Raw genomic sequence first — 16,073 nt, forward strand, 5'->3', positions numbered from 1 at the left:
CAAAGGATTCTAAGCAGAGCCACTCTGACTTAGCAACTATAGTCTCTGATCTAATTAAAACCACTCAAAGTTTCATGACTGAAACAAGGTCCTTCATTAGAAATTTGGAGGCACAAGTGGGCCAGCTGAGTAAGAAAGTTACTGAACTCCCTCCTAGTACTCTCCCAAGCAATACAAAAGAGAATCTAAAGAGAGAGTGTAAGGCCATAAGCACGTCTCACATGGCCGAACCTGGAGAGGAGGAAGAGGCAGTGACCTCCACTGAGGAAGACCTCAATGAATGTCCACTGGCCTCCATGGAATTCCCTGATGAAAAACCATGGGAATCTGAGGCTCACACAGAGACCATAGAGATTCCATTGAATTTACTCCTACCATTCATGAGCTCTGATAAGTATTCTTCCTCTGAAGAGGATGAAGATGTTACTGAAGAGCAAGTTGCTAAGTACCTTGGAGCAATCATGAAGCTAAACGCCAAATTATTTGGTAATGAGACTTGGGAGAATGAACCTCCATTGCTCACTAAAGAACTGGATGACTTGACTAGGCAGAAATTACCTCTGAAGAGACAAGATCCTGGAAAGTTCTCAATACCTTGTACCATAGGCACCATGACCTTTGAGAAGGCTCTGTGTGACCTAGGGTCAAGCATAAACTTCATGTCTCTCTCTGTAATGGAGAAGTTAGGGATCATTGAGGTACAAGCTGCAAGAATCTCACTAGAGATGGCAGACAATTCAAAAAAAAAAACAGGCTTATGGACTTGTAGAGGATGTCTTGGTAAAGGTTGAAGGCCACTACATCCCTGCTGATTTCATAATCTTAGAGACTGGGAAGTATGGATGAATCCATCATCCTTGGCAGACCCTTTCTAGCCACAGTAAAAGCTATAATTGATGTTGACAAAGGAGAATTGATCATTCAAGTGAATGAAGACTCCCTTGTGTTTAAAGCTCAAGGATATCCCTCTGTAACCATGGAGAGGAAGCATGAAGAGCTTCTCTCAATACAGAGACAAACAGAGCCCCACAGTCAAACTCTAAGTTTGGTGTTGAACCCCCACATTCAAACTCTAAAGTTTGGTGTTGGGAGGTTCCAACATTGCTCTAAACATATGTGAGGCTCCATGAGAGCCCACTGTCAAGCTATTGACATTAAAGAAGCGCTTGTTGGGAGGCAACCCAATTTTACTTATCTATGTTATTTTCCATTGTTATTTTATGTTTTCTGTAGGTTGATGATCATGTGAAGTCACAAAAACAATTGAAAAAGCAAAAATAGACTGAAAAATAGAATGAAAAATAGAACACCCTAGAGGAGACACTTACTGGCGTTTAAACGCCAGTAAGGGTAGCAGAATGGGCGTTAAACGCCCAGTCTGGCACCATTCTAGGCATTTAACGCCAGAAATGGGCACCAGACTGGTGTTTAACGCCAGAAAAGGGCAAGAAGCTGGCATTAAACGCCAGAAATGGGCAGCAACCTGCCGTTTAACGCCAGGATTGGCAGAAAGGGGCATTTTTGCATGCCACTTGGTGCAGGGATGAGATATCCTTGACACCTCAGGATCTGTGGACCCCACAGGATCCCCACCTACCCCACCTCTCTCTCTCTTCTTCACCCATTCACCAATCACCTCAATACCTCTTCCCCAAAACCTCTCACCTATCAAATTCCACCATTCTCTTCACCACTCACATCCATCCTTCATAAAACCCCACCTACCTCACCATTCAAATTCAAACCACTTTTCCACCCAAACCCACCCATAATGGCCGAACCATACCCTCCTCTCCACTCTTATATAAACCCATCTTCACTCCTTCATTTTCACACAACATACACACTACTTCTCCCCCTTGGCCGAAAAATTAAGCCCCCTCCATCTCCTCTATTTCTTCTTCTTCTACTCTCTTCTTTCTTCTTTTGCTCGAGGACGAGCAAACCTTCTAAGTTTGGTGTGGTAAAAAAGTGTTGCTTTTTGTTTTTCCATAACCATTTATGGCACCTAAGGCCGGAGAAACCTCTAGAAAGAGAAAAGGGAAGGCAAAAGCTTCCCCCTCCGAGTCATGGGAGATGGAGAGATTCATCTCAAGGGTGCACCAAGACCACTTCTATGAAGTTGTGGCCAAGAAGAAGGTGATCCCCGAGGTCCCTTTCAAACTCAAAAGGGTGAATATCCGGAGATCCGACATGAGATTCGAAGAAGAGGTTGGGAAGTTCTCACCAACCCCATTCAACAAGTCAGAATCTTAATGGTTCAAGAGTTCTATGCCAATGCATGGATCACCAAGAACCATGATCAAAGTGTGAACCCGGACCCAAAGAATTGGCTTACAATGGTTCGGGAAAAATGCTTAGATTTTAGTCCGGAGAATGTAAGGTTGGCATTCAACTTGCCCATGATACAAGGAGATGCACACCCCTACACTAGAAGGGTCAACTTTGATCAAAGGTTGGACCAAGTCCTCTACTTTGGGAAGGTTAGCCTTCCCTCATCTCATTTGTCACCTCTGTAATTCAGCTGGAATTGACATAGAGAAAGACATCCTCATTGATGAGGATAAGCCCATCACTAAGAAAAGGATGGAGCAAACAAGAGATCCCACTCATGGACATGAGGAAATTCCTCACCATGAAATCCATGAGATGCCTCAAGGGATGCATTTTCCTCCACAAAACTATTGGGAGAAAATCAACACCTCCCTAGGAGAATTAAGTTCCAACATGGGACAACTAAGGGTGGAGCACCAAGAGCATTTCATCCTCCTCCATGAAATTAGAGAAGATCAAAGAGTCATGAGAGGGGAGCAACAAAGGCAAGGAAGAGACATTGAGGAGCTCAAGCACTCCATAAAATCTTCAAGAGGAAGAACTAGCCGCCATCACTAAGGTGGACCCGTTCTTTAATTTCCTTGTTCTTTATTTCTCTGTTTTTCAAAAATTATGCTTTATGTTTATCTATGTTTGTGTCTTTATTACATGATTATTAGTGTCTTAGTGTCTATGCCTTGAAGCTATGAAAAAGAATCCATCACCTTTCTTAAATGAAAAATGTTTTTAATTGAAAAAGAAAAAGAAGTGTATGAATTTCAAATTTTAAAACAGTTTAGTTATTTTGATGTGGTGGCAATACTATTATTTTTCTGAATGAATGCTTGAACAGTGCATATTTTTTGAATTTGTTAATTCATGAATGTTAAAATTGTTGGCTCTTGAAAGAATGATGGAAAAGGAGAAATGTTATTTGATAATCTAAAAAATCATAAAATTGATTCTTGAAGCAAGAAAAAGCAGTGAAAAGCTTGTAGAAAAAAATATAAATATGCGAAAAAAAAAGAGAGAGAAAGAAAGAAAAAGAAAAAGCAAGCAGAAAAAGCCAATAGCTCTTTAAACCAAAAGGAAAGAGTAAAATAAAAAGGATCCAAGGCTTTGAGCATTAGTGGATAGGAGGGCCCACAGGAATAAAATCCTGGCCTAAGCGGCTAAACCAAGCTGTCCCTAACCATGTGCTTGTGGCGTGAAGGTGTCAAGTGAAAACTTGAGACTGAGCAGTTAAAGTCGTGGTCCAAAAGCAAAAAGAGTGTGCTTAAGAGCTCTGGACACCTCTAATTGAGGACTCTAGCAAAGCTGAGTCACAATCTGAAAAGGTTCACCCAGTTATATGTCTGTGGCATTTATGTATCCGGTGGTAATACTGGAAAACAAAATGCTTTGGGTCACGGCCAAGACTCATAAAGTAGCTGTGTTCAAGAATCAACATACTTAACTAGGAGAATCAATAACACTATCTGGATTCTGAGTTCCTATAGAAGCCAATCATCCTGAACTTTAAAGGATAAAGTGAGATGCCAAAACTGTTTAGAAGCAAAAAGCTAAAAGCCCCGCTCTTCTAATTAATACTGATCTTCATAGATGTTTTTGGAATTCATTGTATATTCTCTTCTTTTTATCCTATTTGATTTTCAGTTGCTTGGGGACAAGCAACAATTTAAGTTTGGTGTTGTGATGAGTGGATAATTTATACGCTTTTTGGCATTGTTTTTAGTATGTTTTTAGTATATTTTAGTTAGTTTTTATTATGTTTTTATTAGTTTTTAAATAAAAATCACATTTCTGGACTTTACTATGAGTTTGTGTGTTTTTCTATTATTTCAGGTATTTTCTGGCTAAAATTGAGGGACCTGAGCAAAAATCTGATTCAGAGGCTGAAAAAGGACTGCAGATGCTGTTGGATTCTGACCTCTCTACACTCGAAGTGGATTTTCTAGAGCTACAGAAGCCCAATTGGAGCGCTCTCAATTGCGTTGGAAAGTGGGCTTTCCAGCAATATATAATAGTCTATACTTTTCTCGAGATTTGATGGCCCAAACCGGCGTTTCAAGTCAGCACAAAAATTCTGGCGTCAAAACGCCAGAACTGGCATAAAAACTGGAGTTAAACGCCCAAACTGGCACAAAAGCTAGCGTTTAACTCCAAGAAAAGTCTCTACACATGGAAGCTTCAATGCTCAGCCCAAGCACACACCAAGTGGGCCCGGAAGAAGATTTCTGCATTAATTACTTATTTCTGTAAACCCTAGGCTACTAGTTCTCTATAAATAGGACCTTTTACTATTGTATAAAAATATATACTTTTGATAGACCTTTTCACGCTTTTGGGGTTCAGGGGGAACAAAGCATCTTCATACGCTTATCTGAAATTCCTACCAATGAATTACATAAGTATCTCTATCTCTATCTTTATTTTATGTTTTATTTATCTTTAATTATCAATCCTCCATAACCATTTGAATCTGCCTGACTGAGATTTACAAGACGACCATAGCTTGCTTCAAGCCGATAGTCTCCGTGGGATCGACCCTTACTCACGTAAGGTTTATTACTTGGACGACCCAGTGCACTTGCTGGTTAGTTGTGCGAAATTGTGACAAAGTGTGATTCACGTTTGAGAGCTCCAATTCTTTGGCGCCATTGTTGATGATCACAATTTCGTGCACCAGGTTCCCATATGAGAAATTCGAAGGGCGACGTCTCCATGGAGATGTGTCCGGTTGGCAGTTGAACCGACAATGTGATATCACAGCCAGTAGGGCAGGCATTCATCATATGCATTTCTATCTGTTTGTTTGCTTTGTCGACTTGTACTTGTATGCCTAATTGAATAACATGCCTATTTGCTTACTTGATCTAATTGCTTTGTATGCTTTTACTTGTGAATTACTTGCATTATTATTAATTGTGCTTTCTATTGGGATTGAGGAGGTTCGGAAGACGGTGGCGATGAGATCGCATGGAGAGTAGGTTGGTAAAGGCTGTGGGACAGCGGTGTTTGGTTAGAATAGTTTTTCCCTAAGATAGAGTACCCTGTTTAGTTATGTTAAGGGTTCATATATTATGTTTATTTGTCTTAGAATGCTTAACTTTGAATCTTGTGATGGATATGGAGTTTAGGATTGCCTTTGGCATCTCGGAGTCTTATATCCTACATCATTGGGTACTGTTACCATACTGAGAACCCTCGGTTCTCATACCATATCTTTGTTGTATTTTTCAGATGCAGGTCGCAATCCACCTTGGTGAGTTGCTTTGGATGGTGACAGAAGCGGAGGATCCTGGATTCTTTTGGAGTCTTTTGGTTTATCTTGTTTATACATCTCTCTTTTGTATTTTGTTTAGCCTAGAGGCTTGTATTTGAGAGAACAAAACTTGTATAAGTTGTTTTCACTGTATGGTCCTGTATACCTGTATATGGCTAGCTAGCTTAAACTCCGCAAGTCGAGGCTAATTTTCTATGATATTATATACTTATATTTTGTTGTATCTTATCTGTTTCTTGTGCCTTAAGCTAGTAGCTTCGTTAGTACGTTTTGCGCTTTGAAATCCTGTTTTTGAGCTATATCTTTCATCGGGCTTCTAGATTATATATATATTATGTATGAGCTTAGAATTATCGTAATCTCTAATTAACCTCTGCTTTACGACGCGAGGTAAAGCTTAGGCTAATTAGAGTGTTACAATGATCACCTGAGAAGCTGCCATCAAACTAATGCCTTCGGCACAAGCTGTAATCGAAGCAAGGAGTATCTTTGAAACTCCACTAGGTTCCTCAAACTTATCCATCACTCTACCACGCTCGAAGAGCTCTAGTTCCTCGGTAAACATGAGAATTTCCCGCCCTTTTTTCCATTTGAAGAACAACTCAAAATATTCTATGAATAACTTCACTTGGTGCAATGTTGTGGCAGAAGATGAGGATCTTCTCCTTCTGGACCACGCGATAGATAAGGCTCATAACAAATTTTACCTTAGACCCTATCTTCAAATCAAACTTGCATTTCTCTAGCTCTCTCAGCAATTTTGATCAACCAAGTATGTATGGACCCAAGAGTTATCAAAAGCTCTAACTCGAGGATATCCATTGCACTTTTGCATTTTTGTGTGCAGTCTCTTCAACATCTCATGCTGCATATCGGTTGTGTTAATCAACAAAGTATAAATTTGCAAACCGGGTAGGTCGTCCGAGTTACTACCTTCATAAACATCTATAAAACCATTTGTTAAATTTCTCAACATGTATAAATTTCTATGATTGATGACAACCGTGGATGTTGGTATTTTATGTTTGATTTGTTGTTTTTGTTATTTGACTTTTGAGTTTGTATTTGAATGAGATCATAACATTCTGGTTTATGTAGTACTTTTAATTTATATGATATTTTAAAGTTTATATTAGACTATAATTATGTTTTAGTGTATTTATTTATATTTTATTTGTTATTTTATTATAAAATATTATTTTCGATTCAACCACAGTTGAACCGGTTGAACTTATAAATCAATGAATCAGTTGTTAGAACGGTTCAATGACCGGTTCGATTTTCAAAACCTTGTTTCAGACTCAGTATTAACTTAAAAAAATTATCTCTTTAATTAAACTCAAATAATATTCCAACTAAAAAAGAAAAGAAAAGAAACCACAACTCACAAGGTCACAACACAATATTCTGAATTCTATTTCCCGAGTACAAAAGAAAATGGCAAATATATTCCAATTTGGCTTGTGCTTGAGGTTTAAGCACTCAACTTTTGTTTCTCTTCTTTCTTAATGTATGGAATAAAAAAAATTTCTTAGTCAATGATTCCTTTGTTGTATTTTGTTAAGACGTGGCCGTATTGTACGTAAGTGTTTTGAGTTGTACTACACGAAGATACAGTCTTAAATATGTCTCGACAAAAATAATTTTCCAAATGAAAAATATTGTAGCCACATTTCAATTTGGAATATATAAATAGAAACAAGAATGCCAATATCAATCAGTAGTACTAGTTTGACCTGGAAGAAACTCGTTAATTTTCAGTTAGTGTATCAATATTAAAATAATATTCCATCCATTTAAAATATAGATTTAACTAACAAATATTTTAATCCAAAACAAAAATTTTATTTTTTAAAAAATATTTACTTTGAAAAATTGTTGGCTTAAAAAAGTTTTAATTTCTATTTTTTTATTTTTCCATTTTGGTTTAACTTTAAAAAGACTTATATATGTTAGTATTTATTTCCAAACAAATTAAATACTGACTAATATTTTGTCATATTAGTATTTCAGTTTGTCACATAGGATTTAATATGTTTCATCAACATTTAACGAAACAAATTAGTAGTAAAAGACTAAACTAGAAAAATTTTAAATTATATTTGATCAAAATCAAAAGAAAAATTTAACAAAAATAACAAATAAATATTTTATGAAGACAAAAAATTTATTTGAACTAAAATTTTTCAATTCATTTATAATATATTTATAAAGAAATTAAAATATTTTTTTTTTAACAAAAAGAGCTCAACACATTAAAGTGGAGCATATAAGAATGTAAAACACAAAAAAAGAAACAAGAAAATAAACACCATACAATACGGTATAATCCGTTGTCATTTCCGACATTGCCATCAACAATTGAACGGATCAACACCACACCACTCCTTGTCACTTACAAACGACATATTCTTGATTCCATCAACACCTGTCTCGCAGCTCCGGAATACTCTGCTATTCCGTTCTAACCAAATGTTCCAGATAACCGCAAAGAACCCTATCAGCCACTTCTTTTACTCAGATTTACGATCAGGCGCTTCAATCCAGCTCTCAAACAGCTCTTTGACCGTCTTCGAAACAGCCCAAACTTTATCGGTAGTAGTCAACCAAGAAATTAAAATATTTATTATAAGCATCTTAACGGATGTGATTTAGCAAAAGGTTTAATTTTAACGAATTAATTGTATAAAATATTTTATACTATCATCCAATTAAATTTAAGTTTTTTTTTATACAAAAAAAATAAGAGACTCGAACTCACAACTTCTAAATTGAGTATGAGAAGACTATACTATTTAAGCTATAATTCATTGACATCAAATTTAAATTTTTAAATAACTATTTGTATAATTAATATAAAAAATTTTTTTTTTAACTAATTAAATTGGTCTAGTAGTTAGCTTAAGTGTCCCGGTTCGAATCCTATTTCATAAATGTTAAATTTTGAATATAAGTGATTTTAGTCTCTATAAATAGACGGCGAGATACGAGCTTTCTTATTAGTTTCACATGCCGTTTCCAAGCACACTCTCCTCTTCTCTGTGTGTGTGTCCGTGATAATAGGAGTTTCTTTCAGTTATTAATAAGTCTTTCAACTTGTTCCACCCTATCAGCTTCTTCTTCTTTTCTTTTCTATGCACTTTCTCGTGCCCACATCGTCAGCACCCTTCTAGCAACAACATCTTTCATCTACGGTGTGTCACGGGATTAATCTCTCTCACTCTCTCTAGTATTCTTTTTTCTTTTAATAGATTAATTTTCTGAGGTCACTGTTATACAGTAACAAGAAATAGATTGTTGTGAAGCTTTGTGGGGTCATACATATATTTATTTGCATGAATTGAATTGTTGTTATAATACAGATATAAAAATAGCACATAGTTTTTTGTGAGGAAGGACTAAGATGGCAGCTACTAGTAGGAACATTGAGAAGATGGCTTCAATTGATGCTCAGCTGAGGTTGCTGGCACCAAGGAAGGTTTCTGATGATGACAAGCTTGTTGAGTATGATGCTTTGTTGCTTGATCGATTCCTTGACATTCTTCAGGATTTGCATGGTGAAGATATCAGGCAAACGGTAATTCACCTCAATTTTCTATCAAGGACTTTACTTTTGGTTTAATTTTAGCTGATTTCTTAAACCCCATTTCGAATTTCATGGAAAGATTAATCCTTGTTGGTGTTTGGACGTTTCCCTTTTGATTTGTATGGTAGTGTGTCCCCTGGATTTGAGAAATTTTCACTTTTCCAATCTTTAGTTGACTATACAGTTTTCAAATTACTCTGTGTCACTATCATGGTAGTACTTCAATGTTTCAGCTGCATTTACTCGTAATTTTTCTTCAATTGTAGCAATTGGAATGCAACAGAAACGTTAATCTAGAACCAGGGGCCTTTACTCTTTTTGATTTTGTTTTAGAGCCATAAATAAATGCAAACTCTTAAGTAAATAAATTCAGTTCCACTTTGATGTGATGCACAAAATCTGATCCTTTTTTTCTTTCCTGGTAATATTTTGATCTATTGACTCTAGAAAAGAGGGGAGAAGTTTAATATGCACAAGTACTCTCAAACATGTTACATACTATGGATTGGCACTGACTCAAAAAGAGGAACCAAATATTCCGCTTTGTTTTGTAATTTTTTCTTTCTTTGTTATTTTCCTGTTGTGGCTTATAGTTTCAACAATTTGATGCTTAATAGGTTCAAGATTGTTATGAGCTTTCAGCTGAGTATGAAGGGAAGCATAAGACTGAGAAGTTGGAGGAACTTGGGAATATGCTAACTGGTCTTGATGCTGGGGATTCTATTGTCATTGCCAAATCATTTTCCCACATGCTTAATTTGGCTAACTTGGCAGAAGAAGTCCAAATTGCCTACCGAAGAAGGATTAAACTATTAAAGAAGGGCGATTTTGCTGATGAGAACTCTGCCATCACTGAATCTGACATTGAAGAAACCTTCAAGAGGCTTGTGACTGAACTGAAGAAGTCCCCACAGGAAGTGTTTGATGCCTTGAAGAACCAAACTGTAGATTTGGTCCTAACTGCTCATCCCACTCAGTCCATTCGTCGATCTCTGCTGCAAAAGCATGGAAGGTTTGTCACTGGACTCAGGAATAATTATAGTCCATTAACTGCGAATTTATCGTTTCAATTCACCAGAATCTGGAAATCATTGATCTCATTGGTAATCATTGTCCTCTTTTTTCAGGATAAGGAACTGTCTGACACAGTTGTATGCAAAAGACATAACACCGGATGATAAGCAGGAACTTGATGAGGCTCTCCAAAGAGAGGTGCATTCTTGATTCTGTGTACTGTTATGCATTTGGGTTTCTTTTCTTATTTATTGTCAGCTGTGTATGATTTCTATTACCATTTCCCTTTGATATGTCAGTAAATTTTATGGTTTCAAATTTGTGGTTACATATATGTGGCTATGTTTATGGTAAAGCAATAGCTCTAAAGATGTTTCTCTCATGCAGATTCAAGCTGCATTTCGCACAGATGAAATTCGAAGGAGTCCTCCGACACCACAAGATGAGATGAGGGCAGGAATGAGCTACTTTCATGAGACAATATGGAAAGGTGTACCAAAGTTTTTGCGCCGTGTTGACACAGCTCTGAAGAACATCGGAATAAATGAGCGTGTCCCATACAATGCCCCTCTTATTCAATTCTCTTCTTGGATGGGAGGAGATCGTGATGGTACCTTACTTTTTTTTTTCCCAAAAATTAGCACACAAACTTATTTCTCGTTAAATCTCAAACTTAATTATCTTCAAAGTATTCATGTGGAATGGATTTAAAATATCTTCACCTCATCCATGATGCTTCGCTATTTCTTTGTTTGTTTTTCTTTTTGAGTTTTGATTCTCAGCTTCATATGTATAATGTCCATTACAGGTAACCCTAGGGTAACCCCTGAAGTTACAAGGGATGTGTGTTTGCTGGCTAGAATGATGGCTGCTAATTTATACTTCTCTCAGATAGAAGATCTCATGTTTGAGGTATCAAATATGCTGCTATTATAACAATGTATTTGGTATGTAATAATTTTGTGAAAGCATTAAAAGCATGATTCTTAAATTATTGATTCTATCTGCATTTTTAGCTGTCTATGTGGCGCTGCAATGATGAGCTTCGTGTTCGTGCTGATGAACTCCATGTGTCCTCAAGGAGAGATGCAAAACATTACATTGGTATGTTCTACTTTTCTCTGAACTGCATAATGAACTATTGAAATCTTCATTGGAATCTACAAAACTGAACTGTTCACACCTATTGATTCATTTAGAGTTGAATACTTGGCAAGTAAAATTCAGTTGCTCTTGAATGTCATTCATTGTAATAATTTCTTCATTCCTTCAGAATTTTGGAAGCAGATTCCTCCAAATGAGCCATATCGTGTTATTCTTGGTGATGTGAGGGACAAACTATACAATACACGCGAACGTGCTCGCCAGTTATTAGCCAATGGAACCTCTGACATCCCCGAAGAGACAACCTTCACAAATGTTGAGCAGGTATTGTCCTCAGAACAGCCCTATAAACTGCAATCACCTTATGGTTTGTAGTCACATACTGAGTTCCTTCTTTACCGTGGTACTTTCTAATTTTTGTGGACACTTATAATTACCTATATCATACATATTCTTCAGGTTTATCCACGGTGGTTTTGGAGCAGTAAATATTTATGTTGCTCCTTAAAATTGATTTCTTATGTTTTTTATTTCATTCAGAGTAGCAAATCCATGATTCACAAAGGACAATACAAAATGCATGGCAATATATGTTAAAACACTATTTGACTCCAATTCATTTCTTGCAGTTCCTGGAGCCCCTTGAACTCTGCTATAGATCACTCTGCGCATGTGGTGACCGACCAATAGCAGATGGTAGCCTTCTTGATTTCTTGCGGCAAGTTTCCACATTTGGACTCTCAATGGTAAGACTCGACATTCGTCAAGAGTCAGACCGGCACACTGATGTCATGGATGCCATTACCAAACACTTGGAGATTGGATCATACCGAGAGTGGTCTGAGGAACGCAGGCAGGAATGGCTTCTGTCAGAGCTCAGTGGAAAGCGCCCTCTGTTCGGCCCTGATCTTCCCAAAACAGAAGAGATCGCCGATGTTCTGGAAACCTTCCATGTCATTGCAGAACTTCCCTCAGACAACTTTGGTGCCTACATAATCTCAATGGCAACAGCACCGTCTGATGTGCTTGCTGTTGAGCTCTTACAACGGGAATGCCATGTGAAGCAACCGCTAAGGGTTGTGCCATTGTTTGAAAAGCTTGCTGATCTTGAGTCTGCTCCTGCTGCAGTGGCGCGGCTTTTCTCTATTGATTGGTACAGAAACCGAATCAATGGGAAGCAAGAAGTTATGATAGGATACTCAGACTCAGGAAAAGATGCCGGTCGTCTTTCTGCGGCTTGGGCGCTGTACAAGGCTCAAGAGGAGCTCATAAAGGTTGCGAAGGATTTCGGTGTTAAGCTGACAATGTTCCATGGCAGAGGAGGGACTGTTGGAAGAGGAGGCGGCCCCACTCACCTTGCTATATTATCTCAGCCACCAGAAACCATTCATGGCTCACTTCGGGTGACAGTTCAAGGTGAAGTTATTGAACAATCCTTTGGAGAGGAGCACTTGTGCTTTAGAACTCTCCAGCGATTCACTGCTGCTACACTTGAGCACGGAATGCACCCTCCCGTGTCACCCAAACCGGAATGGCGAGTGCTGCTAGATGAGATGGCTGTCATTGCAACGAAGGAGTATCGCTCCATTGTTTTCCAGGAACCCCGTTTTGTTGAATACTTCCGATGTGTAAGTATTATCTACACTCGATCTTGATTTATTAACCTAGATATAGAAGATGATAGCCTTGGAAGAAAATATATAGCAAATTAGGTGGTATTCTTCATTAAGTAAAAATTTGCTGAGATTTCATTGATAATGTTCATAACAAATGCTTATGTAACATTAGTTTTATAGTTTTTAAAATAATTTGATATAAAGCATTACTTTTCTTCTTTATTTATGATTATTATTGTGATCTGTAGGCTACCCCTGAGTTGGAGTATGGACGAATGAACATTGGAAGTCGTCCATCAAAGAGAAAGCCGAGTGGAGGAATCGAATCACTGCGTGCTATTCCATGGATTTTTGCTTGGACACAAACAAGGTTTCATTTGCCAGTGTGGCTTGGCTTTGGTTCTGCATTTAAGCATGCAATTGAGAAGGATCCAAAGAATCTCCTAATGCTTCAGGATATGTACAACCAGTGGCCTTTCTTCAGGGTCACCCTGGACTTGATCGAGATGGTGTTCGCCAAGGGAGACCCGGGGATCGCTTCCCTGTACGACAAACTCCTAGTGTCAGAAGAGCTGTTGCCATTCGGAGAGCGCTTGAGGACTAAATATGAAGAAACCAAGAGTTTTCTCCTTAAGGTAATTCATTACTTGCTGTAACATCATGATAAATTATATCTATAAATTTGAATGAAACTTATCATGGCACTTTAACTTGCCAAATTTTGTACTTCAACATCTTTTGTGTATATTGTAGGTTGCTGGGCACAGGGATCTTCTTGAAGGTGACCCCTACTTGAAGCAAAGGCTTCGTCTCCGCGATTCATACATCACAACCCTGAATGTGTTACAAGCCTACACGTTGAAGAGAATCCGCGACCCCGACTACCATGTCAAGTTGAGGCCACATTTGTCAAAGGAATTCATGGAATCAAACAAGCCAGCTGCAGAACTTGTTAAACTCAACCCAAAAAGTGAGTATGCTCCTGGTTTGGAGGACACACTTATCTTGACAATGAAGGGTATTGCTGCTGGCATGCAAAACACAGGTTAAGAAGCTGAAAAAAATTGGCATTTTTTTTTGGTTATGTCAGTGGATATGTAAACATTGTATAACCTATTCTATGATGTCTGCTGGATATTTAGATCAGCATCATATGACTGTGTCGCTAATACTATTGTTATTTATATAATAAGACTTTGATCCTTTATGATGGCATATTTGGTTATATAAAAATTTTGTTTTTATTTTATTTTATTTCATGTTTTTAATACTGATTAGAAAAATGTTACATTACCTTCATGATTTGTGAACTTGGGATTTCAATTAAGGCATTGCTATCTATGTCAGAGTCTGTTGATAAAGTCAATTCAAGAAGAAATATTTAGGAGAGCAAAGGTTTGTAATTCGAGTCTATAGGAAAAAAAATATCTTTTAATCCGAAAACCTCTAGATAGGGTTATTTAGAAATATATTTTATTTACAAGATTAATTAAAAGATTCACTAAAGATAAGTAACATTACCACAATGACCCTTGTAAGAATTTCTGCTAATAGTTTTACTGATTTATGCATGTATCATTACACATTTGTTTTTTCTTTCTCAAAATCACATTTAATTAAAGCCATTTCTTTTTCCTTTTCTTATCCTGCATACGTGACACTACCGTAATAATTTTAACATTTTCATATTTTCACCATTACCATTTAGTCAAAATATAAACCCAAAAAACTGAAACCAAGGTCTTACCTTGATCTCACACAATTTGTGTTCTTGCCATGGCTTCCAATCCCCTCTTAGCCACATTAAGCACCCTTATGCTCTTCTTCCTTCTCCTTTATACCATAGCCATAACATCATCAAATGCTTCATTTTCCACCACTCTTGATGATAACTTGAAAACCATTAGATACTACAAGGGGTTCAACATTCCCCACGGTTCAAGAAGTGTTGCTAGAAGACATGGTGGTGAGTACGGCAACGTTTATTCAGGGTTTAGCCACGCGGTATTCAATGTTCTTCCAAAAGGAGTGTTGGCTCCACCTTCTGGACCTTCATCACGCCATAACCAACTTTATAGGTGTGTTGCTGGGTGTGTCAATTCACCAAGTTCTGGTGACCACAAGGTTCCAAAGGACAACCACCATAATAGTAAAAATTAAGGTTGATCTTTCCTTGTTTAATTTTTTGCTTAATTATTCGGTATGCTTTTATAATTTTACTAATTTTTCAACTAGATTTTTATAATTTTAAAGTTTATAATTGAGTTTTTTTTATCANNNNTGAATTATAAATTTATAAAGGGTTATAGGTAACCAATAACTCTTTTGAACAACATGAACAACGGATCCTAAAATTAGCCCAATTCAAGTAAAACACACTATATATCTAAATTACTAACCTAAATCTTAATATTAAAATAACCATCTGCATATCTAGTAAATTGAACATTCGATATATCCATTGTTCACATTGTTTAATATTTTCATTATCTACCTATATTTTTTTATTTATAAATTATAAAAATTTAAATAAAAATTTAGTAAAATTAAAAAGATTTACCTGACTATGATATGAAAGAGAGAAAATAAAAGGAAAGAAAATTGACAAATGAATGCATGCATTCACTAGTCATTGATTTTTATTCCCTTTATTTTCTTTGCTTTTATTATAAGGAAAGACTTAACTAGAAGATATATAGCAAGGTATTATGTATGGCGAAGCATATGTTCTTTTAATTAGTTGTTTTGTTGTTTAATTTGAGTCTTTTGTTATTTATAATTTTATATAGTACGGTTATTGTGAGAGAAGCTTTGGCTTAATAAGAGCATGTGTCACTTGTTTCTTTTCCTCTACTATACTTTATGGCCAATTAATAAGATATATGCGACTCTTTTAAGGTCATAATCATCTTTGCCATATTCAAGTTTCGGTCCCTTTTTTAGCTTGTGATTTGTGAAAGTAGATCTTGACAAGGTAAGTAAAGCTCCCAATAAGGTATATATGATATAATCAAATAAGAATTCTGTTACGAACAAACAGGGTATACCCAATAACAACAAGCTAACAAATATATTTAAATTATATTTTATACTAATTAATTGTTATTAATTATTAATTATTTAAATTATATTTTTTAAAAATATAAAATTAATT

At 36.6% G+C, this 16,073-nt stretch overlaps 1 protein-coding gene across 1 annotated transcript; it reads left to right on the top strand.

Annotated features, from left to right (window-relative positions):
- Positions 8,591-14,134, top strand: LOC107624747 (phosphoenolpyruvate carboxylase 2). Its single transcript, XM_016327191.2, has 11 exons — positions 8,591-8,793; positions 8,962-9,176; positions 9,803-10,197; positions 10,313-10,397; positions 10,587-10,809; positions 11,008-11,111; positions 11,216-11,303; positions 11,473-11,627; positions 11,933-12,931; positions 13,168-13,554; positions 13,673-14,134. The coding sequence occupies exons 2-11, from the start codon at positions 9,003-9,005 to the stop codon at positions 13,967-13,969; spliced, it is 2,907 nt and encodes a 968-aa protein (XP_016182677.1). The 5' UTR covers positions 8,591-8,793; positions 8,962-9,002; the 3' UTR covers positions 13,970-14,134.

This window comes from Arachis ipaensis, chromosome B02 (assembly GCF_000816755.2).
Source record: "Arachis ipaensis cultivar K30076 chromosome B02, Araip1.1, whole genome shotgun sequence".
In the NCBI taxonomy this organism is placed as follows: domain Eukaryota; kingdom Viridiplantae; phylum Streptophyta; class Magnoliopsida; order Fabales; family Fabaceae; genus Arachis; species Arachis ipaensis.

Bases quoted from the DNA above. Each gene is read 5' to 3' on its own strand.
- LOC107624747 (XM_016327191.2), top strand. From the start codon at position 9,003: ATGGCAGCTACTAGTAGGAACATTGAGAAGATGGCTTCAATTGATGCT. The intron at 11,304-11,472 runs GTATGTTCTACT...TCATTCCTTCAG, and splicing joins AGATGCAAAACATTACATTG to AATTTTGGAAGCAGATTCCT. The intron at 13,555-13,672 runs GTAATTCATTAC...TGTATATTGTAG, and splicing joins CCAAGAGTTTTCTCCTTAAG to GTTGCTGGGCACAGGGATCT.